The 23893-nt window shown below is 42.2% G+C and overlaps 2 protein-coding genes across 3 annotated transcripts in view; one reads left to right on the forward strand and one right to left on the reverse strand.

Annotated features, from left to right (window-relative positions):
• SERPINI1 (serpin family I member 1) overlaps positions 1-11315 on the reverse strand; it is a 45248-nt gene extending 33933 nt beyond the window's left edge. The window contains exon 1 of the mRNA XM_054282740.1: positions 11230-11315. The gene's annotated coding sequence lies outside the window, so the exon portion shown is untranslated. The remainder of the gene's footprint in view (positions 1-11229) is intronic.
• A 202-nt stretch (positions 11316-11517) lies between these two features.
• PDCD10 (programmed cell death 10) lies at positions 11518-23622 on the forward strand. Of its 2 annotated transcripts, none has more exons than XM_054282793.1 (8): positions 11518-11623; positions 17821-18035; positions 18608-18661; positions 19988-20105; positions 20734-20860; positions 21163-21241; positions 21552-21634; positions 23130-23622. In XM_054282793.1, exons 2-8 carry the CDS (start codon positions 17940-17942, stop codon positions 23209-23211), a joined length of 639 nt encoding a protein of 212 aa, XP_054138768.1. In that variant the 5' UTR covers positions 11518-11623; positions 17821-17939; the 3' UTR covers positions 23212-23622. The 2 variants fall into 2 exon arrangements, with proteins under 2 accessions (XP_054138768.1, XP_054138769.1); XM_054282794.1 differs by having other exon boundaries at positions 17829-18035.
• The last annotated feature ends 271 nt before the right edge of the window (positions 23623-23893 follow it).

The following is a 23893-nucleotide window of genomic DNA, read 5'->3' on the forward strand; positions in this document are numbered from 1 at the left end:
AAGCTGTGGGACATTCAGTGCCAAGAATTTCTGCACTTAGACAGCAACCAGCTGAGACATCAGCGCTTGTTTCCATAAAAACACAGGGAAGCCAACAGCAGAATACATCCAGCCCTCACCAGGAGCCATCTCTTATCCAGCTCCCAAATCCCACAGTAACCAAGGCTGCTAATAATGGACTAGAAATTCACTACATTTTTCCCCCAATGCTACATTAAAAAGATTGACTTTAAACAGCCCAGTGTTCCCCACACAGAGCTGTAATGTTTGTGTGCTTGCTGTGGCTCCCAAATACAACATTAGTGATGTCAGACACGGCCATGCACTTGCCCAGGCAAGACTCGAGTTTATGTCTCTATAGAGCCAGAAATTAATAGCCTAACACTTGTTTTTCCATGATTCAGAAGATTTCAGGAATTGTTACAATGTGCTAGGAGGAGCAATGAAAGGCCAAATAAAATAATGGATTAAGAAAACTCTTAGTACAGCAAGACTCAAAAACACACTTATCACAGCTGTAATTACAAGCCTGAATGGCCACAGCTGATCCCTAACCTCAAACACTTCTGCACTCCCATTCAGCGAGTTTGCATGAGGGAAAAAATCTTTACTGGAGCCTTATTAAACAAACATTTCCTTGTTCTCATTTCAAAGGTCCTACTCGTTTAACCTGTCTCATGCAGAAAGAGTCAAACCATGACATGACAAAATTAGAGCTTAACTGCCTCAAAGCCCTCAGGTTGTTCAGATTTCCAGAGGTCTTTTCGCTGAATTGTTTCAGGGAGAGAAATATTTACCTCCTATTTGACACTGGCAACTCCCCACTTGCTCCCTCCAGGAACTGCTGAGATTACTTTATCCAGAAATCCAGACTAGAAATTTTCCTCTGTAATGTCCTGATCAAACTGGGGATTTTGCAGTGTATTTATTTGGTTTATGATACTGTCAAAGAGGTCAAAGTGGTTACTGTGGGGAAAAAAAGCTTACATTTGGCAGGCACTCAAGCAGAGCCTTTCAAAAACCAGGAGTATTCCCTGTGCCTAAGGAATTTTCCCCTAGGATTGAGTGTGACACAGCCTGGCTGCAAATTCTTTAGGGCGGGTGTTTATTTTTTAATTGCACTAACAATGATGCCAGCTGAGGTAGCCAAGTATGAAATTAATATGGATTTAAAAGCTCAAACTTGGCCAGTTTGGGGATGTTTTATTTCAGTCTCTCTCTTTGATATCAATCATGGAGGGAGAAGAAGAAAGGCATTAAAACATTGTTCTGATTGTGCATGCACAGTGGATGGGACAAACTGAGTTTCAGACTGTAGAAACAACACATCAGGCTCAAACAATAGAATTTTGCTGGCAAACACAAGAAAGCTCTGGAAGAGTTTGTTTGGGGGGGTCTCTACCCATAGCCACTACATGCCATGGGTTTGGGGCAATAATTTTGGAATTCTTGGCCAGCATGGTTCAAACCTCTGTTCAGTGTCAGGGGTGGGACCACAGAAATCATCCCAGGTTTAGGAATTTTATGGCTGGCATAGAAATCTCCTCAGGACCCCAGTTCTGTTCACTGTGCAGCTCTGATTTTATTCAAAAAACCTGAAAAATCGGAATTATTTTCCCTTGGCTTAAACTAACACGACAAAAATAATTTGAGCTGCTCAGAAAATGTTGCGTGTTTAGCTGCTTGATCTGTAAGTGGAAAAAAGCTAATTACACAACCCATTTAGGCATTTAATGTCCCAGGGCCAAGTCACTCTGTGGCCACAGAAAACATTAATAAACATGGCTTATCTCACTTTATGAAAGTTGTGATTACCATTTTTCAATAACTGCAGCTATCAGCAGCATTTCACCTCTCCTACCTTATGAAACTGAACCCAAACAGCAAAACCTATTTGAATTCAGCTCAAATGTGAATTTATTGGGAACATGTTCTCTTTTTGCTCCTGTGTAAAATGTCAAAATTCAGGGCTGGATTTCTCAAAATGCAGCACATCAGGGCTCAGCTGGGAACAAACAGGAGCAGCCAAGCACATGAGATCAAATAAGCCTCTATTTGATGCGTAAATGGGAAATAAATATTCAAGGGTAAAAAAAAAAAAAAAAAAAAAAAAAGAGAGAACACAAAATAAGCCTGCCTGCTTATTTTCAGAATTGTTACATTTTAAATCTATCGGTAGAAATGGTCCACTTTGCATTTCAGCTACAGAACACACAAGAAATATTTAGGAAATTTCCTTAATGGAATAAAAATCATCTTAGTACTATGTAGTTATAGTCCAAATCCATTAACATCAATGGAAGGACTTTATAATATTTTGCATATATGACATTATTACATAATATATACGTGCTTTAAGTCATATATGGGTTATTGATATCCCACTTTTGAAATGTCACCAAGCTGTTGGCTCCCATTCAATACCAACCAACTGCCTCTTCCTTGTTCTCAAGGCAGACAAAATAATTGTAAATTGGTAGCAAACCCTCATATTTGAATTATGAGTGAAAGGGAAGGGATTCCCAGAAAGAAAACAAAATTAGTAACTTTTCATGCCACAGAGAAATAATGGTTACAGTATAATGTACCATATAGGTGAGCTTTATGAATGATGTGCTAAATTATCTTCAAATGTACATATTCCAACAAAAATATACATATATTAAATATTTATATACACATCATCAGCGTTTTGTACGCTTATTTTGATACAAAAACATGCTGGGTAATACAGGAAGGTCTAAATATCAACTTACCTTGCAATCCCTGTCTGCATTACCAAATTATGACAGGAATTTTTAAAGCATTTTTACCACAATAAAACCACTGCTAAGATCACCATGCCAGCTCCTTTTTGTAGAAACTTCCAAAACTTGGTGTGGTTCATCCAATGTATGCACACAAGACTGGCTCAAGGTTAAGTCTTATTATTTTAAAAGTTTTTCAGATCAAAAATATTCAGATTTTTATCAAACTCAAGAAGGAGATCCCATTCCCACAGGAACTTTAATCTCAGGTGAATCCATTTCAGAATCCACACTTCTCAAGCCTAGAAATACTCCAAAGCAAAAAAAAAAAAAAAAAAAAAAAAAGGAACTAACAAGAAAAAATAAGCAATTTCCCTAAGCATTTCCATAGCTTGCATAAAGACATCAATTACCATAGCTTGTCTTCTAAATTAATGATTCACAGTGATGGATTATTCATGCAAGTCGGCCAGCTGAACATTATACTTTGACTCTGGGGAGAAAGTATAGCATGTCTTAATTAACTGGATTTTGTATATGCCAAAAGATACCCAGGAAAACTTTATTTCTCTAGTCAAGCAGGTAAAATGGGAGCAAACAGAACTGATGGTAATCAAAATATGCAAAAATCTTCCACAGTCTCAGAACCCACATTTAAAGTGAACTAGGAAGAGCACATTGCCTCGAGTGAGCTCTGTAAAATAGATCCAAATTGCCATTTTGTTGAATGAACTGACTTTAGATCTGCTCCATTTAAGCGTGAAAAAGATGGAAATTTCACATTAATATGCTGCTTCCTGTCTCAGCACAACCTTGCAAGGCTTCAGTGATGGCACAATTTCTTGTTTCTAAAGGATATCAAGTATTTTCTTGACTGAAACGCCACCCAACACTGAAATTTTCCATGAGTGAATGATAGGTTATTATTCCAAATATTTTCCAAATGAATGCTGTGTTCTAATGGCATCCTTGAAAATACATAACATTTATGTGTTGTGCAAGTCCATTGATGCCATTTGTTTGATCAGGATGGTGCAAAATACCCTTACAATTCCAACAATATCTGAGATTTGCACTTATTGCCTTTCAAAGTGTTCTTCAATCACGGTATTGAAAGATTTACAAAATAAAAATGGGAATGCCATGATAAATGGTGCAATTTATCCTTCAAGTAAGTAATAGGAACGATCCAGTGTCTCTAAAAATCTATACCAGGCTGTTCTGAGCCAGCAAAGATCACCCAGCCTGATGAATGAGATGCCCAGTTAGTTGCTTACATGGCTCCTATAGACTGAGGTTGTTAAATCAGTCAAATATCCCTTTATCTTTAACAAATTAACCCCACAGCCATTATGAGTAGGAAGAGTCTGTTTTCATTTTATACAGGTTAAGTGAAGACGAAGTGACTTGTCCACTACCAAAAGATGTAAAAACAAGGAATTTTTTTCCCTTCTTCCCTTGAAACTACCCTATCCATTGGTGTTACCTTCTCTGAGCTCCTGGGATAATCCTAGAGCCTTTGAAAGGAAAAAATTAATTTTGTCCTTGCTTTCTCAGTGCTTCAGCAATATTCCCAGGGATTCTTCCAAAGCCCTGTACTTCCTAAGGAATTAAGTAATAACTCCAGGATAGGACAGTTACATGGATAAGGATTAGGAAAGGATGGTGTAAATCAATTTAATTGGTGTCTGCCAATGCTGGATGACAAACAGTGGGAACACATTTCCACACCTCTATCCCATAGGATTTTCACTAAAGGTAACAAAGATCCTTATGAGACCCAGCTCCTTGGAACAGTTCCTAGATGCAGATTTGAATTTCTGCTGCATTTCTCCCCTTCCAAACATGAGATGTCCTCATGTTCTTCTTGGGAAATACGCTTCCATCACTTCAAGAAGTTGTCTGCATTGTGACTGAGTGAAAGCTGGTCCCCTTGCAGCTAAAGGGTATTTTGCTGTCACTTCATATATGGGGACCTGCTATCTGTTATGTCAAATCCACAAGTGCACCGTGTTTTAATATTGCATGCACATTTTCCTCCCTCACATTTCTTCTATATGATAAACTACTAATGGCATTTTTTACTTCATGCATATCATCCCCTCAAAATAGATCTACTTACAGTCAATTTGATTCTTGCTCACTGTCATGGGTATCTTATCTGCCCTGCTGCTCCATATCCCCTGTAATTAAATATTTCTGCTTGCTTTTTTTCTGGTATTTGTTTTCCTTGGTATCTTCCCCTATATCTAATTTCCTGCTTTCTTTAGTATTTTAACAGAGGCATGGTAGGAAAAACAGATGGGAACTGTCAGCTAGAGATGATGCCAAGCTTCTGAGCAAGCGGAGACTCCAACAGCTCCAAAATCCCCGTGGGGTTTGGTGACACCAGGACATTCCCTGTGCCTCAGAGATGTGTGGAGGACAAATCCAAGGCAAAGTCCTGCAGCCAGCTCAGAGCAAGCAGAGCTGGTGCCTGCAGTGACCACGCAGGTGACACGAACTGGGGAGGTGCAGCCAGGTGTGCACACACAGGACTGCAGGAACAGCAGCCATGAACAAACACAGCCACAAAGCACCACAGACGCAGCTCTGAGCCCTTGTGGTGGTGGCAGAAGTCAGAGCCCTGGGGGAAAACAGCAGCAGGGATTTGTGAGCACAGCCTGCAGGAGCACAGAGCACTGTGGGCACAGCAGGGCATGGAAGGGCAGAGCCCTGGGGATGGAGGGAAGAGGATAAAGCAGGCCAGCAGCTCAGATGCAGAGAGTGACCCAGGAGCAGATCCCTGGGGATGGAGGGAGCATCCATGGCCATGGATGGAGGAGGATAAAGCAGGCCAACAGCTCAGGTGCAGAGAATGACCCGAGGCAAAGGCAGAGGAGCCCTCCCAGCTTTCACTATCACCAGTTGGGGACAACACATAATCCCAATCTGTCACACTTGAATCAGCATTACTGCAGGATGGAAATGAGATCACAGCAACCACAGAGCAGAGCAGGGCTGAATTAAAGGGTTCAGCTCTGAAGCTCCCAGGTTTCATCTCCAGTTGCTGCATGGCTGCTCTTCCCAACCCTTGGCTCTCTTCTCTCCACATTCTCAGACTCTTCTGTCTCTCCTCTCCTTCCCAGCTCCCAGCCTGCAGATCCACCAGCAGCTCCCTTGGACAGACACAAGCAGCAGAGCAGATGTGCTGATGGATCCTGTGACTGGACTAATCACAACCAGGCTCCCCTGGCACAGAAAAAAGAAGCTGCTCCATAGCACATGCAGCCATGAAACAAGATCTTGTTTGTCACTCTAGACCAAGGAGGTGTAGCAGGCACATTAAGCATTAATCTGAAATTCTTCTGTCATCTTCAACTCAAACTCAAGCTTTGTCAAGTGTTATCTGAGCCCTTATTTTAGAAGTGTGGAGTCAGCTTTGGTTTTTTAATTTTTTTTTAATCAAAATCCCACTCTCTGCCTGTAATGTTACTGTGAATAGACAATGTTACTTTAGGTTTTTATTTACCATATGCAATTGCACATGTTTTAAAGATAAAATAGAATTACTACAGTTTTTTAAAAGTCCATATCCAGTTTAATAGGAGACTAGTTTATTCCTCTTTAGTACTTGCAAGAGTCATTAGACATCTTTCAACTCCCACTAATTACTTTGTTTTTGGCAGACATTAGTGTTTCCTCCTCCTGCTTTTTTGAATAAATCTGAAATTAACAAGTCAATAAACTGACATATTTACAGTAAAAATAACTCGGCTCCCCTGTCTTCTTCCTCCCACTTCTCATATCTCTTAGCAGATGAAAAGGTCATCATTCACCTACAGGCTTTACACACACTGCTGGGGACTTGGGCACTTTCCCTTTGCATCAACCTCATCTCAAGTTGAGGACCTGATGTTACAGAAGCTGTTCCTGTCATCTTAGGTTTTGATTAATTACTTTAAATAGTTTAGAAACTGGAGCAAATGCTTCTTTTGAGAAAAAGATATCTGAGAGAGAAAACATGAGTTGCTTCAGTGAACTCCAATTGCTGTGTGAAGTACACAGTCATTAAATGCTCCAGGAGCTGCTTTAATTTAAACGTGGGGAAAAAAAAACATTGGAAAAGGGCAGTTTTGGTGTAGCAATTAAAAAATAATGCCTTAAATCTTTAGACCTTTCTTTCCAACTTACATAACGGGGACGTATGGGGAAAAGTAGGGCAGCAAACATCACCTCAGCCATGGAGATTGTCCCCAAAGCCTGGCACTTGGCTGCTGTGCCAGGGAAGGAGGCAATCTCCAGTGGCTGAGTGATGCTGAGCAGCTCTGACAGGCTGTCTTTGGCAAAGTACCCACGCTCTTAACACTACCTTGACATGCCAAGGGCACTCACAAAAATCACAGTGAAAAGGAGATGCCCAAGTCCTCCAGCTCGCCCCAAAGTTCCACAGGAGAATCAAGGCTGGAATGGAGCTGCTGCTCAAACAGCGCCAGATGCAGAATGCAACTGGTGAGCAGTGCCTGGGCGTTTTGTCTTGCTGCAAAGGGAATTATCTGAGCAGAATTCTCAGAACTGCAAAAGCAAAACAAAGCCTACACTGTGTTGTGCAGAAAGGTTAAAAAGGAAATGAGAGTTCTCCTTTCTGAGATGAGGAAATCCCCCCCAAACCCACTGCACACACAGAAACACGCATGACAGAATTAGAGGAAAGGAAAAGCACAGGGACTGCAGCTCTTCCACAGTCTGGGGAGATCACTGCTGGCCAAAAAGAGCCTGGTTTGTACACCTGACACCCCCTGCACATATGGCACAGCTTCAGCTTTGGTTGGGACACAATAGATCTTTCTAGAAGCAGCAGATTGTCCATTAGGCCATCAGAGGGTTGGAACTGTCAGACTCACATGGCAGAGCAGGAACAGAGAGCATTATTAAGCAATTATTTCTTCAGTTGTAATGATGAAAGACTTCAGGGCTGAAGTACACAAAGCTCATAAATTAGTGCAAAGACAGCCAGCCTATAAATTGGAAGCTAGTTGGTTAAAACTAAATACAATACATTGTTTTAACTTTCTTCTTCTTCTTGTCATCATTGATTCTTCCTGAAAGAAGAGTCTCAAGGTCTGCAAAAATATTTCTCAAGAATTATCATAACATTTAAACACTGAACTAAACCAAAAATTCTTTACAACACACGAGGTCAAATCTCATTAACCCAAAAGCCATACACACATTTAACTCATTAGCTTGTATGAATAAGAAATTTCCTCTTTTCCCATCTCCCAGCTACAGCTGCTCTGCAATGACTCCAAAAGCCCAAAAAGGACATGGATAACTCACACAGCTTTTATCCCATTAGCCACGGTCTGCAGTTCTCATAATCATTAGCTTTGAAGTGTATTAAACAAACCAGAACACGACCTTAGAGCTGATATTTTAATCACACCACATAAGAACAATTCTTTATCACAGATACTTCATTAAGGCCACCAAACGAGATGCTATTGAGAGCTACCCAAGCCACAAGCAGGCAAGGAAATATTCTCACATTACTTTATAGCTACAAACCCTCTCCAACACAACCTTTTTAGTGATTGCACTGAGGTATTTACACCTGAAATAAACACATTCTGAATGGGATCAATATATCTGTACATCACTGCTTCAAATGCCAAGTACAGAGGGAAAATAAGCACCAAAAACTTCACCGTTATTAATGAACTGTGGGATTAATTTTTTTGTTTGTAATTCTTGCAATGGCTACAGCTTTATGTCCAGGACTGTTTCACAAAGAAGTTGACAGAAAATGTGTCCTCCTGTCAATTCAACAATTCAAGACTCAGAAAGTATTTCCCTGCCTCCTGCAGGAATACATGGTATGTTATTTCCCCCACCTCTACATTCTGCTAATGTTTAATCATCCAGTGCACAAGACCACGCTGGGAAGGCACAAATTAAACCCAACAATTTTTAAGGGATTCCCAAATTAAACCCACTCTGTTTTTTTCATGGATACAAAGTATGTACATATTCATTTTTCATAGATACAAAGTATGTATATATTCATAAAGACACATTTATCACTAATTACAGCTGACTATACAGACATCTTTCCCTACCATCTGCCCATTATATTGTATCAGAGACATGCAAACCACATAAAATAGAGAAAACCAAACATTAACTTTGGAAACCATGCTTACACACCAATTTTTAACATTATTTTGAACACACAGCTTAATTCAGATAAGGACAGCCTGAAGACTCACTATAGGACAGATGTACCCTGTATTAATTCAGCCTGTGCTTTACACAGACAGAATAATGTATTGCCCACACAGAACACAAATTGCTAGAAATTATTTTAAAAGGTATTCAGGCATGCCAACAATGTGTCTTCAGTGATGACGAGCACTCAAAAAACAAATTTGAAATTTTGAGAAGTAAAACATTAGTTGCAAAAGCCTTTAAAGAGCAGGGAGTAGTCAGATCTTGCTGTGAAGAATTCTACCAGCACTAACCCATTTTCATGGCTACGTGCTGTGATACACAAGGTTATAAACTGAGCCAAGCTACACATAAATACAACATTGACATCAACAGAATAAATTTCAGGAGAGTTGTTACAACAATAGTGCTCCCAGAACTGTTCACCCTGAATATGAAAGGAGATGACTGACACGTTCACGAATAACTTTCATCTGCGTGTGAGCAAATCCCTGACAATGGCAGGTGAAGAGACAAACTCAGAGCAAATTTAAAAATCCCAACTCAAATAGGACTAGGGGATGTGAAAATACAGGCAGGACAGGCAGTCTCATGAGGTCAAATTTTGGAGCTCATGACTGCCTTTAACAGGAAACTTTACACTGCCACAAGCCTTCACATTGCATTACATCTTAGGCTGCTCTGTGTAATTCTGTAGACAACCCACACCTTAAAAAAAACCCATCACCCTTCTCTGCTCCCTCCCTTCCCTTGGCAATTATTCCTCATCACACTCAACCAAGCCAGAGTAATTCTAAAAAATACAATGGATGTAAAATAACAAAGTGTGAATCTGGTTCAACCCCAAGAACTCCAACCAAGACCTGACAGAATCTGCAAAAGTATCACAAAACTGATGGAAGATCTTAAGTTTTAGCAGCTCCATGACTGCAGCTTTGTAGCTTTATTTAGAGCTAATGAAATACTAATTTCACTGAACGGATAAATAACCATTAAGCAGACATTTAGCTCAATCTATGCTACATCATTTTAATAAACACCTCCCCTCTACACAGAAGGGCGTAATTTTCCGTTAGACTAAATCACCAGATCACAACAAAAATGAGGAGAAAATTGAAGATTTTAGGTGATTAACAGCACCAAACTCATACACATGCTGCAGGTTTTAAGCAGCCCTTTAACACCAGGATGCATAGAGTACTTGATATGTGAGAGATCACCCATCGACATGTGAGAGATCTGATTAAAACAAAACAAGGCGGTGTGGGAAGGAGAAAATCCACACGTGTGACAACCCAGGTGCCTTTTTTCCTATTTGTTACCCCACCCCGAAGGAGGAGATGTGGATGGGTGACACACACGGACACCTGCACATGGTCCCTCTGTCCCCAAAGGCACCCAACTCTTCCTACCCTGCCAGCAGCACTGCAAGAAGTTACAGCCAAAGCCTGACAAGTTTAATGCTTCATTCCCACGTTCACACTGGGGAATTCAGTGCCTTAATGTTAGGTAGAAGCGAACAGCATTTTTTAAAAGTGAGCGATAACAGCGACACATCAGAAATGCAAATTCGGACCTAGAATTGAATTGATGCTTTAATATTAACATTAAATTCTAATCGCTGAGCTCTTCCTAACTAAAAACTCCAGACCCCAAAGCTTACTAGGAGCAGAACCACCCTGACAAATAATGCCCAAGTTTAGTTCTTTTAATGTCCAGCACCGGGGCGCACAGACGCTCTGCGGCGCGCCGAGCGAACCGCCCGGACGGGGCTGCCTGAGGCGGGCGAACCCCTCACGGGCGGGCTCCGAAGCCCAGGGCGGGCTGGGTAGGGCTGAAAAGGACTGGGAAGGGTCTGGGCGGCCGCAGGGAGCCGCGGGACAGCGCGGGCGGGTTCCGGGGCACGGCACCGCGACCCTTCCCTCACCCGAGCCCAACTCCGCCGGGGTACGGGCTGAGCTCTGCGGGGCCGGACGGAGAGGGCGTCCCGCCCCGGCCGCCCGCAGCAGCCGAGAGAGCACCGGAGGGTTCCTGGGCTCGCCTGCCGCTCATCCCACGCCAGAGAAGCAGCTCTGATCCCGAACGCCTCCTCTCCCGCCGCAGCGGGCGCAGCCCGTGCCTGCCTGCCTCCCTCCGGCGCCGAGGGAACGCCGGCGACCCCCGCACAGGCAGCAGCTCCTCCGCACCACCGCCACTCCGGCACGGTGTAAGAAACGAGCCGGAGCCGCCCGGTTTATTGGGTCCCACAGCCCCGCGAAGGGACGGGCGCACTCACCGGCACTCCCGCCGCCGCCGCCCCGCCCGCTGCCCGGCGGTGCTGCCGCCGCTCCGCGCTCCGCCGCGGCTCTGCCGTGCAGGGAGGGCTGTGCTCGGCTCCTCTGAGCCCCGCTCCGCCCGGGCGCTGTCCCCGCCCCGGCCCGCCCCGCCGAGCGCTCCCGCCCCCGCTCCGCTCGGCATTGTGGGGCTTGTGGTCGCGGAGGGCGGACTACGAGCCCCAGGGCCCCGCGCGCGGTTCCGGACAACGCCTGGTGTGTGGTAACACCGCGGCTCTTCCTCCTCCTCCTCCTCCTCCTCCTCCTCCTGCTCCTCCTGCTCCTCGCGGGCGCTTCCGGCGCGGCGGCGGCGGCGAAGCCCCTCGGGAGCAGTGGGGGCTCGGCGGGCCGGGGCAGGTGAGGTGCCGAGCCCTGCCCTGCCCGGCTCTCGCGGGCTGGACGCGGGGCCCGCCGCGCCCTCCGAGGCTGCGAGAGGGGCGGCCGGGCTGAGGAAGCGGCTGAGGGCGGCCTCGGCGTGCGGGGAAGGTGCGCGGGGTGTCCCTTCCCCTCCCGGCCGGGCCGTGACCTCCTTCCTCCGGCCCTGAGGCAGCGCCCGGGGCTTGTCCTTCTGCCCGCCCTTCCCGCGGCCGCGGGGCTGGGGCCTGGCCCCGCTCCGGGCTTCCCGGCCTGGTGCTGGTTCGCTCGGGCCGGGCCCGGCGGGCGCAGGCCCGGATGTGTTTTATTTTTGTGTGTATTTATTTTTAGCTCGTCCTCTCGGAGCGGAGCGCTGTCAGGTGGCTGCGGCGGGCAGGGAGAAAGGGCGCCTCGGCTCCTTCCCCCTTCCTGCGCCAGGGGAGGTGTAGGGTGAACATTAGGGAGAAATTATTCACAGAAAGGGGTGATTAGCCAGCGGAATGGGCTGCCCTGGGAGGCGGTGGAGTCACCGTTCCTGGAGGTGTTTTAAGGAGAGGCTGGACGTGGCAGTGGGTGCCATGGTCTGCTTGACAAGGTGGTGCTTGTTCAAAGGTCGGGCTCGGTGGTCTTGGATGTCTTTTCCAGCCCGATTGATTCTGGGGTTCCTCCTCCGCAGGCTCCCCCCGGCTGTGCCCCCCTTGGGGACTGAGCACTCAGGGCTGGGCTGTCCCATTAAGTCGCTCACTGAACGGGTGAGTTGGGTTGGTGTTTTTCCTGTAGCTCGCACATACTGCGTGGCTGAAACCTTGTGCTGTTCCTGTTATCAGAGGAACTAATTCACCTCTGGTATGTGTTCACACGCTGGAATGTGTTTTTGTACCTTTGGAGCTGTGTCATACCTATTTGTGTTTTGGTAAAGTAATGGCTTCACTTTCACATTCCCAAAGAGGTGAAAAAGAAAGAGAAACGGGGATATGTTGTTGTGGTTATGTATTCCAACATTCATGACCTGTTTCAGTTGTGCTGGATAACAGTTCTGGTGGTGCTGACTGCTGGAACTGGAGCACAGGCTGTGGGGTCTCTTGTGAGACACACTCTGGGTGTATTAGGACAGATTCAATCACTTCCATTTCGAAGTCCAGCAAAAGAACACGGACTAATTATAAGCCTGACTTCAGGCTAGGCTTGGTTTTTGTTTTTTGAGTTGATATGGTTCTAAAAATAGGCATCTTGGATTTATCACAGGTCTGTGTCACTTCTGAGTTAGTCATAGAACTGCTCTTACAGTAATCAAATGCACAAGCAGTTCTGCTTTGCCAGAGTGGATTTCACTGCAGGTGACTGTTACACGTGTGTGGAGATGTTTGAAAACTGCATTTCTGTTCTGGTGAGAGGAATTAGAAGACACTTTTAAACTTCAATACTGGTGACATTCCTTTTATTGACTCTGCAGTGAAACTATTTGGTGTAAGAATCAGCAGGATGTGGAATCAGTTCAGTAGGATGCCTTTCAAGTCTCTTTTTATCATTGCTGATTTTAAAATACAGATTGTTATCCTAATACTTGATCTGTATGTTAATCCCAGTGAATCCACCCATACTCAGCTTTAAAAAGAAGGAAAGTAATTCTGTATCTGAAACACAAAGCTTTGAAGCTTTGTATCAAATAATCTAAGTTATACAATGGGAAATAATTGCAATAGATAATTAAAATTCAGTGGCAGGTAAGGTAGCATTTGACTGAAAAAGAAAGATGTGTGGGTTAGGGCTTTTTTTAAATTCAAGCGACCATTAATGATAGAAACAGAGTTACCAAGACAGGTTGTGTGGGTGTGTATATAGTTAAAAGAGCAAATTCTACAATTTTTTATTTTTACTTCCATAAACTTTACAACAGCAGTAGTAAATTATCTACACTCCCTCCTCCCCTGCACATTGCTCTTACATTTTGATTCAAGCTCTGCCTCTGGATTCAGATGGAATTTATGCTGTTATTTCCCTTCCCCCACTCTTTCTTCCAGGACTTGAATGAATTTTTCTGGTAACTCGGGGATCTCAGATCAGGTTAAAGGTGAAACCTCTTCTTGAATCCTCCCTGCAAAAAGTGCAGCAGAACCTCTTGGCAGTAAGGTCTTTTCTAGCAGGAATGGAGCTCTGATTTTTGCTAGAAGCCAACCACTGAAATAATAATATTTGCAATCACTGCCTTGGGCCTTGTTCTTCTGTAGTACTTTTCTAAAAAAGAATATTAATGTCTAAGCACTTCCCTGATCTGGGGTAGATGGAGCCTGGAGAAGGGAACAGAGACAACATCAGATCTGCTGATGACAGAGCTGAAACCCTGCCAATTGATACCAAATATTTCTGTTGGTTTAAAACTTGAAAAGTTGAAATCATGAGAGTCTGCTCTCTTTGCTGTAAGCACTGCTTCAGAAGGTTGTGCTACACAAACACCTTTCTTTGATCAAACCTCTTCAGCCTGGCCTAGGAGCAGGTGTGGATTTGGGGAGGGTCCTGGGCATGTTGTGTTCTTGTTAAGCAGCTCTGCTTGATTTGACTGCATGACAATGACACACATAGAGAAAGCAGATTGTCACCTCAGACACTGACAATGGTGGTTGTCCATCTGGGACTTGTGGTGGTCTGTGCTCCTCACCCTTCTTGGCAGGAGTTGGGTTTTTGGGGTTTTTTTTCTGTTAAAGTTCAGTTGAATGATTTAAAATGTCATTGGGTGGCTGTGGGGGAATAGGCCTGTCAAAGAACCTTTCCAAATCTATTCCTCATCTAAAATATACCAGCTCTGTCCATGTTTGCTGACTGGCTGGGATCATATTTTAGTGCTGGGACTTAAAGGTTAGAATGTAAGATTTATCCTGACAGTGCAAGCACGTATTCCATGTTGGTGCATCTCTTGGAATGCAGCCTGCTGTGTTGGATGGGCCAGGACTGAGCAGTCAGGGCTCTATTAACTGGTTTTTATGTATTTAGTTGGCAAATCCAGATTCTGTTTCAATTCCTGTATCATTCTGTGCATTCCCTCATTGCACACCCAGAGATTTGGGGTCCCTGGAACACAGAGGGGGATCAGGCTGACACTGAGCTCAGTGTTTGGCTCTGTCCTGCTGCCTTCTCCTCACCTGCCCCCTCACACCAATTAACAACTTTGCCAGCACAGTAACACCTTTTCTGCATCCTACAGTTTTCCAGGATTTTCTCACCTCTACCACTCCACTGTGCTGCCCTAATAAATCACCTTCTCATGGAATCTTATTTCGCCTTTTGTGAGAATGTCAAATGAAGCAGATGACAGGTGAAACTGGGGTAAACTCCTCTCAAAGAAAAGGCTCTTTTGGGATTGGAGGCACTGAAGTTAAGCTGTTACAAGACACTGTCAGGAAGTCTGGCAGCTGTGCAGAGCTGCTTTTGATCACCTCCTAAAAGAAATGCTGAAAGCTCCTCCTTGCTGCTGATAATGTGCATTAAACTGGCTTGAGTTGAGTCAGGCCATTTGGAAGGTTAGTGGGCTTGCTGATAATTGATCTAATTAGAACAGAAACTTCAGTTTTCATGAGGATTTGGTCCTTAATCAGGATTGAGACCACCTTCAAGGGTATTTGGATGTAGTTTAGTGCAGCTGTGACAAACTGACTTTCAGTAACACAATGAACACAGAGTTTTGTGAAGATAATTATTCTTTCTATTTAACACTAGCAAAGACTGAAGTGAATAAATTGCATCCAAAAGATGTGAAGTTGATTCCTGACTGTAAATATAAACAGTTTGAGAATTTTAGCAGTCAGGTCCTATGATGCTTCCTAGTGTATCTTCTGGAAAACAGGAAGATTTCTGAAATAATGAACAAGCAGTGTGATAAACGGAATATATTTCTTTTCATATCTTGGCACCACAAAGCATTTGGTGTTCTTAAATATTTCTTGTGTGCACATATATATATATAAACCCACCTCTTCAGTTGCAAAATTGGTATCCTTTGTGTTAATATAAATCCAAGTGTTGTAATTTTTTTTTTTTTTAGGAGTGTCAGTGTCTGGAAAAGGGGTAATAGATAATGTATAATTGTTTTTATATGAGGGTTGTAAGTGTACCATGGATTAGTAACAATAGCTTATGGTTCTTCAGGAGAAAATGAGTTCTTCGTGGTAGCTCACAGTGTAATAGGTTTTCATCATCATAAAAATCCATCATTTCACTTAGTATTTCCTTTTGTGTGTGTGTGGATACTGCTAACCCATAAAAACAAAGTAATTATATCTAATGGCAGTTTTGTCCTTTTTTGCCCTTCTTCCTGTGATAAAAATCTTTTGGGTAGAACAATGTTCAGTGACCTGATTTAACTATTTAAAAAACTTACTCTGAGACTACAGATGGAAATGTGCTATAAATTCATCTGTGAATGCAGGTGTGTGAGGGGACACTCACTGAACCTCCAGAAAGGAGGAATTCAACAGCAAAAAACAAATCTCCATCCAGCAGGGAATACACATGGATAACAAATGGGACAGCTTGTACCTGCAGTAGGGAGTGCAAACTTGTTCAGACAAGTTGCCTCCCCCCATGTGAGCAGACCTGGCATGAATTTATGTAACTGAAACAAGTTCTTGGGAAAACACTCCACTTCTTGAGGAATGATGAATATTCACTTGTGTTCCTCCGTGTTCTTGGCAGCTGTAAAATACCAGGGGTGGGTGATAAAGAGTGAGACCCCTGATTATTGCAGAATATGCATTTCATCCATCCAGACACTTTCTAAAGCCTCAGCAATCCTTTTCTGGGGCTGGAGGAATCAGCTCATCTGTGGCACTTTGAGCTGGGACAGCAAGAGGAGCAAAGTGAGGTTTTGCAGTGAGCAGTCCATGGTAGAAGATTGTATAAAGTTTTTACTGTAGTCATGTTGAATTTTTTCTTCAGCTTTTACTGTTCCCAAAAGAGAAATGCACAGGATTTGTAGTCATCCAGTTTCTTCTCTGTGCTGACTGTAATCAGTAACAAATTTCACTTGTGTAATTATGGCTAAACAATTATAGATCTGCTCTGGACAGAAAATACCTGTTCTAACAGCCTGAAAATCTTCAGCCAGTGCAGAGCATAATGAGGGATATGGCTTGGAGAAATGTCCTGGCATGTTCTTAACCTGTTCATACTCTCAGGAAGTGATATTGATGGCTGGAGCAGTTTCTGCTGTTTCTTACCATTTCACTCTTTTCACTTCTTACTAAAATGTCAGTGAGTTACACAGACATGCAAATGCCAGGTGTCTGGAGCTCGCTAGGAGAAAAAAAATCCCTCTTCTAGTGCATTAAATCCTCCAAGCAAATCTAAAAATTAAAACCCTTTATATCTTTCTTTTTAATCTTTATTTCTGACTTGGACTTCAGGTCTTTAAACTCAATTATGTCATATAAAATATTTTTTAAAGAATCTGATTAAGAGAAAATACAGCAGGCTGGAACAAGGGCTTTTTATCAACTGTAAGGTGACCTTTTTTCTTTTCCACATAATTTCTGGGTCTGAGCAGTGATGGATATGATGAGCTGGGCTGGGTGGAGAACTTTTAAACCAGAGGTTCAGTTACTGGAACAATAATTTTCCATTGAGTTAACATAGCTGGTGGCACACCCTGAGTGGAAACATGACTTCAGCTTATATTAAAGCAAAGATGCAGTGTTCACGTTCAGAGGGTGGAAAGGAGGCACCGATCTCCAGCAGAATCACAGCTTGATGCATGTGCAAGATGGAGTATTTATAAATATACCTGTTTATGGGTAGCTTTAATAGTCACAATGCATCTGCATGGGGCTTGGGCTGCAGCATGGAGTGCTGTCCAAATTTTTCCTGGATGGGAGTTGTCAGGAACCTTATGCTGCTGCCTGTGAGCGGTGGCAAGATTTTGGTAAATAGCACATAAAATCCCTGCTTTAAGGAGAATTGATTCCATAAGAACTTGAAGGGGAAAACACTTGGAGCGGCACCTTTTCTTTAAAATATTCATTTAATAGATTTCTGTTAGTTTTGAAGTTACACCAAGTGATCATTCCATGTTTACTTGACTCATGTGATGGGAAATCCCTGGTTTCTAGACAATAGAACTCACATTAATCTGTGCCTTGTCATTTTTAGATCCTGTCCCTCTCAAGATTTGTAACTGTGTGTTTGTTTTCTCTTTTCTCACACACCCTAAGGACAATAGATTTCCCAAGTTCCTCAAGTATTCTTGCACAACGAGGAAAAAGAGGAGACATTTCAGTGAATGAGGAGTTTTTTGCTTCTATAGTATTTTCCTTGAGAAGTGGCTCTTTGAATGAGGATGACAATGGAAGAGATGAAGAATGAAGCAGAGACCACTTCTATGGTTTCCATGCCTCTCTATGCTGTTATGTACCCTGTCTTTAATGAGGTGAGCTCCAGTTTACCTTGGAATGCAGTAATCCCCTTTATTTTGGGAAATGAGGCCACAGGAACATGCTGTTCATCTTGGGAAGGCTTTGTCTAACACATCTTCTCTCTCTGCATTGGTTCACCCTTCTTGCCATCAAAGCTTGCTGGTTGTCTTGGTCCTGAGCTTTTCTCTTACCTTCAACACAGGATTTTGACAAAAATGCCAGCTCTGGTATTCTCTGGCAGGAAATGGCACACAGTCAAACCTGTGAACAGCTTGATGCATTTTAATTTTACTGCTAATGGTCGTAATTTAATGTTTGCTTTTCTCTGAATATCAGACATTGCCAAGATGTTCTCACAATCTTCTGTTGGACTTTTGCTGCAAAATGCATCCAGTGATTTTTGTTTTCATTTTTGGGGGGAACTGTTATCTTTGGGATTAACTTTATAGTATCTCTGAAGTGAGACCAGCAATTTGAAAGCTTCTGTCAGTCCCCCTTCCCATTCTGCTTTATGGTGTGATTACTGAATTTGTTTTGTTCTGATAACAACAGAATGCTAATCATTAATTCTAAACTTTTATTGCAGCTAGAAAGAGTAAATCTGTCTGCAGCTCAGACACTGAGAGCAGCTTTTATTAAGGTGAGAAGTAACTTGTATTGAAAAATGGTTGTTTCAAAAGTAAGCTGTGTAAGACAAAGCTAAAAGGTCAGCTCTCTTGTTTCCTTGTCTTTTTATCTGAGACTTCATCCTTGATCCAGTCGTCTAAAAATAAAATGGACAATTGCATGAACTGGAAGTTTGAGATGTCTGCAGATGTCATGAGTAGAAATCTGAATGAGCAATTTTAAACAGACTCTTCTCTTGTCCATACAGAACAAAAGCTTAAATGAGGGAGCAGTCAGTGAATAAATAATCAACTTAGTCTAAAACCCACAAGATTTGTAGAATAGGCTCTCATGAGCAATAGGCACGTAGCAGACTTTGAAATTGGTTTACAAAGTGAGTTGTAATGGGATTTTTTTGTGGATGAAGTTCAGTGTTTGTGTAGAAATCCAGCAGTAAATGGAAAAAAAAGATTCTTCTGACTTTTCCATTGTATTCCTAAGGAGTAAAAATACAGATATTCCTTTACATTGCTTTATTGAAGTGGTGATCTTTTCAAATATTGAAACAAAATAATGGCAGGCATGAGATATCTGAGCTGTGCAAATCTGGGGTAGTTCCCTGTTCCTGCACTGAAATCTGAATGTACCTTGATGGGCTGAAGACTCAAAGTGAGCTCCTGCAAGTGTGGGTTGGTTTTGTGTGTTTTCACAATTGGTGGGAAGGAGCTAAGCTGGATGCAAATAATGTAAAACTGAGATGATGGTAAAAATGGTAGTGCCAGCTAAAAAACCCACAGAGGGCTCATTTTTCTTGCACACAGAGCAGTTTCTGGTGGCAGCACAGGTGATGTGAACAGCTCCGGTGTTAATCCAGCTCTGTACTTAGATATGTCATCAATCAAAAGCTGGGTTTCTTCTGAAACAGCAATTCCCAGATGACGTGTGAGCATATGATGTGATTCATGAGGGGCACATTTATAAATGTCAGGGGGAAGGTGGGGGAGTAGCGCCTGTGTTGGAGTGAATTAAATTCCAGGGGATACCATCTTTGTCTTAAAGCCTGGTGTTTATGAAAATATAACAGGGTTGAGGCATTTATTAAAACCTTTCTCACTCAAATTAAAATGAGTGCAAGGGCTTATTGGAAAAGTTGCTTATACAAAATCAGTGATGTAGTCCAAGAAAAATGAATTTTGTAGTGGACAAATGTTTTTAATGTAATCTACTGGTCTAAAGCCATTAGACATTCAGAGTTCCTAGCAAACTCCTACAGGACCTGAAACAACTTACATGAAAATCTTAGTGTTTGAAATGTCCAGGTCTGGCTTATTTAAAAATAGAAAATTTCTCTGCTTTACAGGCTGAAAAAGAAAATCCAGGTCTTACACAGGACATCATCATGAAAATTCTGGAGAAGAAAAGTGTGGATGTGAATTTCACAGAGTCTCTGCTGCGTATGGCAGCTGATGATGTAGAAGGTAACAAAGCCTGTGTTGGAGAACTGTATTTTTAATTACACTGCTAACTAGGAACATGCAAATCTCTATTTCTGGGGTTTTTTTTCAGAAGAGATTATTTGTTTCTTAGTAGAATTTTCTCAGCATGGTAGAAGAAAATTTATATTTTTGAATACTGCTGTTGGAGAAATTAAATTTCCCTTAAGACCACACTTGACTAATAAGAGAAGGAAAGAAATAAAATGAATGTTCAGAACTATGTTTTTATGGGTGCATAGTTCACCTTTTGCAATGCTAATAACCAGGAAAAGGCAAATATGGAGTATAACACCCTCTTTTTTTTTTCCTTCTTCAAATTAAAAGCAGCAGTTACACTGTCACAGAAGGAGAATATACTGCAGGCTTTAAGTTATTTTAATACTGAATTTGATGACTTTAATGTCTCAAATAAAGTAAGATGGGCTCTTTTTCCAGCATGCAGTAATGAAGGTGATTGTTGCACTGTCCTGATTCACTCAGGGGTTATTCACTGCAGTTCTGTGCTGTTCACCTTCACATTCACCCTGCTGCATTTTGTGTCGTGTTTTCAGCTGTCACTACTGACTTCAGGACAAACTAATGGTGGTTTTGAATATGTTCTTTTTGCCAGAGTATATGATTGAAAGACCTGAACCTGAATTCCAAGATCTTAATGAAAAGGCACGAGCACTTAAACAGATTCTTAGTAAGATTCCAGATGAGATCAATGACAGAGTGAGGTTTCTTCAGACAATCAAGTAAGTACAATATGATGGATTTTGCTGCAGGTGGAGAGATCAAACTTGCTGTATTTAGGTCTGAGTGTTGAAATTCTGTAGCTGTAGCAGCATTGTTCCCATTGCCAGAGAGCCTGATCCCACTTCGAAATGATGAGGATGTTACTTGACCAAACTTGCTGAGCTTGGCCTCCTCCATCATGTCTGACACTTCCTCTGTAGGGGCTGCCCTGAGAAATACTTGACTGCTGGAAAGGGATTCAATTCCAGCATTTCATGGCATCTCCTGAGGATATTGAAATTCTCTTTTTCTTGCCCAACAGGGACATTGCAAGTGCAATAAAGGAGCTCCTTGACACAGTAAATAATGTCTTCAAGAAATACCAGTACCAGAACCGGCGGGTACGTGCACCAGCTCTCCATCCAATAATTCTGATAGCAGCACAAGAGGCATCCTTTGATCCAAGGATGAACAGCAGAGCCCAGCTGGTCAATGAAACCATGCTTTAACAGCAGAATGGTTGTATGATAGCTCTCAGGAATTCTAGAGCAAATAATTATTCTTCTTTGTTTCTTCTAAAGAAAAAAAAACCAAAATTTTTATTCCTGATGTAACATTAATTAATTTTCTGATCAGTTTAACCTTAAGGTTCTCGCTGTACACAGAAATATGTGAACTAAGACTCTGTTCCTGGTGTTTTTGTTTTTGTAGGCACTTGAGCACCAAAAGAAAGAGTTTGTAAAATACTCCAAAAGTTTCAGTGATACTCTGAAAACCTATTTTAAAGATGGAAAGTAAGTATGCTTTTGTCCTGTTGTTTCAACAATTTACATAATGACTAACAGGAAAATAGGACAGGCAGAAGCTGCCTTTCTTAGGAGTTGCCTAATTATTTCCTTACCTATGTCCTCTCATTACCATGGCTGCCTTAAAATGCTGCTTTTTTGCCTTTGAGGAAAGGGAAAGTTGTTCAGTTCACCACCATGAAACACCCATGTGTGGTGTTAGTTTTGAATTTGAATGAGAAGTTCAATTTCCTGGCCCTGTGTGGGTTTTCTCAGTGCAGATAAAAGGACAAAGAAATTATAGGGGTTTTTTTGTTGAGAAAAGTAATTTACCTATTTGAAGTATCATTTGCAAATACAAAACATCTGTGCAGGGTTCTCTTTGATTTACATTTTTATTGACCTTTCTTTATAGACCCTCACAGTATCTGGAATGATTCAGCTGAATCTTTTTCTAGCTGAGCATTTTAGCCCTCAAACTGAGGCTTTTTCCAGGCCTTCACCTTGGGTTTTGCAGTCACTGTTCCTGTATAATTCACTGCAGTGATTCTTTTGGAGGATGAATGGATCCCCCTCAGATTCTGACAGTGCCAAAATGTTCTGTTTTAAAGATGGAACCAACTTTGATGTCAGCTCTTGTTGAGCTTGGCAAAGGCTGAGAGCACCCAGGAGATGCTGCATTATAAAGGAGAGAAGAGTCTTGAGACCAGCTGGGAGTACAGTCCTGCTCCCATCAAAGCATTCTTGTTTTTCTCTCCTTTCCCTGAAACTGGGGCTAAATTTGATACCAAAATGAGAAGTTTAGGCTTTGGTAGCTTTGATTCCTGGACAGAAGTACTGTGTAGGCTTAATTTAAAGTGTGTTAATAATTTGCACTAGTGTAAGAAATTCCATCCTGTATTTGCCATCCTTGGGAAGTCAGGAGGAATTTCTGTCTGAGCTGCACATGGGGTGAGATCCCTGCTGCCCCCAGCACTGCTCAGACGTCATTGCTGAGCTGAAAACTTCTGTGACCCCACACTTTCCTGTGCAGAAAGGTAACTAAAATAGCATTGCTGTCACATGTGGGCACCTTTAGTATTCCCTGAGGGAAGAGTTGCCAATTCTGGAATTCCTAAGGGGTGAAGAGCTCAGCTTTGGGAAGGTGTTTAACAGTCACAGAGTCAGAAAATGGCTGTGACCTTAAAGATCATCTGGCTCCAAATCCCAGTCATCTGCTCCATGGTTTTCCCTTGGTTATCTGAGTCCCAGAAGGAAAGGATTGAGATGTCAGTGATGATAGAGAGCCAAATTCTTTTTCAATTCCTGCCAAATCAACACGGCCTTCCTGGGATTAGCCATGCAAATGAGGCAGGCTGGCTGCCAGCAGGGAGCTTCAGGTAGGTCAGCACAGGGTGGAACTTCCCTGTGCTTCCAATTCTCCAGTTCTAGATGCCAGTGATGCTGGCTTTCTCCCCTGCCATGTTTCTGGAGTGTCTGAAGCAATATTCTTCTCTTTCCACAGGGCAATAAATGTGTTCATAAGTGCCAACCGACTAATTCATCAAACCAACTTGATACTCCAGACCTTCAAAACTGTGGCCTGAAAATTGTATATGTTGAGAGTTGTACTTTTCAATGGTGGATAGGGTACCTTTATATGTAAATTTTAAAAGTTTTGACTGTATAAATTATCAGCCCCTCTCGAGGGGCCTAATGCAGGATTTTGAATGGGATTATTGCCATCTTACACCATATTTTTGTAAAACATTGTAGCTTAATCATAATCTCACAAGAAAGATTTTGCATCACTTTTTGCTATTATCATTCTTTTCAGAATTATAAGCCAAAAGAATTTACGCCTTAATGTGTCATTATGTAACATTCCTTACAAGAATTGTAAATATTTGGTGTTCTGTTTCTGACATTTTAACTTGAAAGCGGAAAACTGCAAGATTATGTATTTAACAATATTGGTGGCAAATATTCAATAAATAGTTTACATCTGTTAGACTGTCTTTTTGTATGTGAACAAAAGTGCATAACTCATCTTTCTAGAACTGCAGAACATTCATTCAGTAGAAAAAGAAATTAAAATTATTTGGGTGCTTAAAGCTACTGGGAGTTCAAATCAGTGTAAAATGAGGGGTTTTCCTTAAAACTGAGATTTTGGCTGTTATCTAGACCAGAATATCAGAATAATTATATTAAAATGTCTTTGAGAAAGTAATAAATAAACCCAGAAGTGAGATGTGCTTTTTGTTTTTGATAGAAACTAGATCTCACTTC

Source organism: Melozone crissalis, unplaced genomic scaffold, assembly GCF_028551555.1.
Source record: "Melozone crissalis strain CALT ecotype California unplaced genomic scaffold, PUWL_Pcris_2 ptg000034l_1, whole genome shotgun sequence".
Lineage (NCBI taxonomy): Eukaryota > Metazoa > Chordata > Aves > Passeriformes > Passerellidae > Melozone > Melozone crissalis.

What these genes read in the sequence shown, in the direction of transcription:
- PDCD10 (XM_054282793.1), top strand. Translation starts at nt 17,940, where the DNA reads ATGAGGATGACAATGGAAGAGATGAAGAATGAAGCAGAGACCACTTCT. An exon ending in GGCAGCTGATGATGTAGAAG is followed by an intron (nt 20,106 to 20,733) that starts GTAACAAAGCCT and finishes TCTTTTTGCCAG; the next exon opens with AGTATATGATTGAAAGACCT. An exon ending in ACCAGTACCAGAACCGGCGG is followed by an intron (nt 21,242 to 21,551) that starts GTACGTGCACCA and finishes TTGTTTTTGTAG; the next exon opens with GCACTTGAGCACCAAAAGAA.